This window comes from Tupaia chinensis, unplaced genomic scaffold (assembly GCF_000334495.1).
Source record: "Tupaia chinensis unplaced genomic scaffold, TupChi_1.0 Scaffold141185_1, whole genome shotgun sequence".
NCBI lineage: Eukaryota > Metazoa > Chordata > Mammalia > Scandentia > Tupaiidae > Tupaia > Tupaia belangeri.
Genome location: NW_006201048.1, coordinates 1 through 1,421, shown reverse-complemented (window position 1 = coordinate 1,421; position 1,421 = coordinate 1). Strand labels below are relative to the sequence as shown.

The window sequence follows — 1,421 nt, the reverse complement described above, 5'->3', positions numbered from 1 at the left end:
GGCTCATTAAAATCAGAATATTGATATCTTGGGAAGCTTTTTAGTAAGAATGGGTAGGAGCAGGGATTACATCAGGAATGTTAGATATCCCGAAGCATTAATTATCACAAAAATCATTAGATATTATTACAGTATATTATTTATACATATTTAAAGGAGATTAGAGGTCTTTTTTGTTTTCAAAGTTATCCTAAATCACAGTTAAGAGGGAATTTAGCACGTACATTCAGATACATCCAATTATAAATTTCTTATGCCTTTTTGTCTAAACTGCCTCCAGTGTCACCTATTCCTTTTATTCTGAGGAAGTAGAGGAAGAAAAGTAAATGATCTCCCCAATATCACACTCCAGTTAGTGGCAGAACTGGGCTGACCACAACTTAGTTCTTCAGACAGTATACAGCCATGTTGGCGGGGCTGCTCTTTGATCCCAGGACTCACAAGACGAAGATGAAGAATCGCACTCCAGTAACTGAGTTTGTCCTTCTGGGAATCCCTCACACTGAGGGGCTGGAGAACCTGCTCTTCGTCCTGTTTCTGGCCTTCTACCTGCTCACTCTGCTGGGAAACCTGCTCATCCTCTCAGCTGTTCTCACTTCCCCCAACCTCCACACCCCCATGTATTTCTTCCTGGGGAGCCTCTCAGTGTTCCACATCTTTTTCCCATCGGTGAGTTCTCCCAAAATGATGCTCTACCTGATGGGGCAAAGCCGCACCATCCCTTACTGGGGCTGTGCCTGCCAGCTCTTCTTCTACCACTTCCTGGGCTGCACTGAGTGTTTCCTGTACACCATGATGGCCTACGACCTCTGTGCGGCCATCTGTCACCCTTTGCGATACTCAGTCATCACCGGGTGTGCATCGTCATGCCTCTGGGCACCTGGCTGGGGAGCTGTCTGCATGCGTCTGTCCTCACTGTTCTCATCTTCAGGCTCCCCTACTGCGGCCCCAACGAGGTGGACAGGTTTTTCTGTGATATTCCAGCGGTGCTGCCCTTGGCCTGCGCAGACACCTCTCTAGCCCAGATGGTGAGCTTCATCAACATGGGTGTGGTTGCGCTCCTGTGTTTTCTTCTCATTCTCGCTTCTTATACTCGCATGGTTATCTCTGTACTGAAGATCGGCTCCTCAGAAGGCAGGCGCAGAGCCTTCTCCACCTGCAGTGCCCATCTGACTTCCATCCTGCTCTTCACGGGCCGGTGGTCCTCGTTTATCTCCGACCCGCCTCCAGCCCTTGGCTGGACTCTGTGGTTCAAGTTCTGAATAACATTGTGACCCCTTCCCTGAACCCTTTGATATATTCCTTGAGAAACAAGGACGTGAAGTCGGCGCTAGGAAAGGTATTAAGGAGAACTTCATTGTGAGGAGTAAACTTGGTGTCGTGACCCATCGTTTATCAGGGGGCAATTGATTAGTCTCTTA

The 1,421-nt window shown here is 48.1% G+C and overlaps 1 protein-coding gene across 1 annotated transcript; it reads left to right on the top strand.

Moving 5' to 3' along the window:
• Window positions 1-450: 450 nt before the first annotated feature.
• LOC102479129 (putative olfactory receptor 10D3) lies at window positions 451-1,339 on the top strand (the record flags this gene model as incomplete). Its single annotated transcript, XM_014581905.1, is given in 3 exon segments — window positions 451-847; window positions 850-1,188; window positions 1,191-1,339. Coding segments are annotated over 3 exon segments (885 nt in total), but the record flags the coding sequence as incomplete, so codon positions are not given.
• Between the last annotated feature and the right edge of the window lie 82 nt (window positions 1,340-1,421).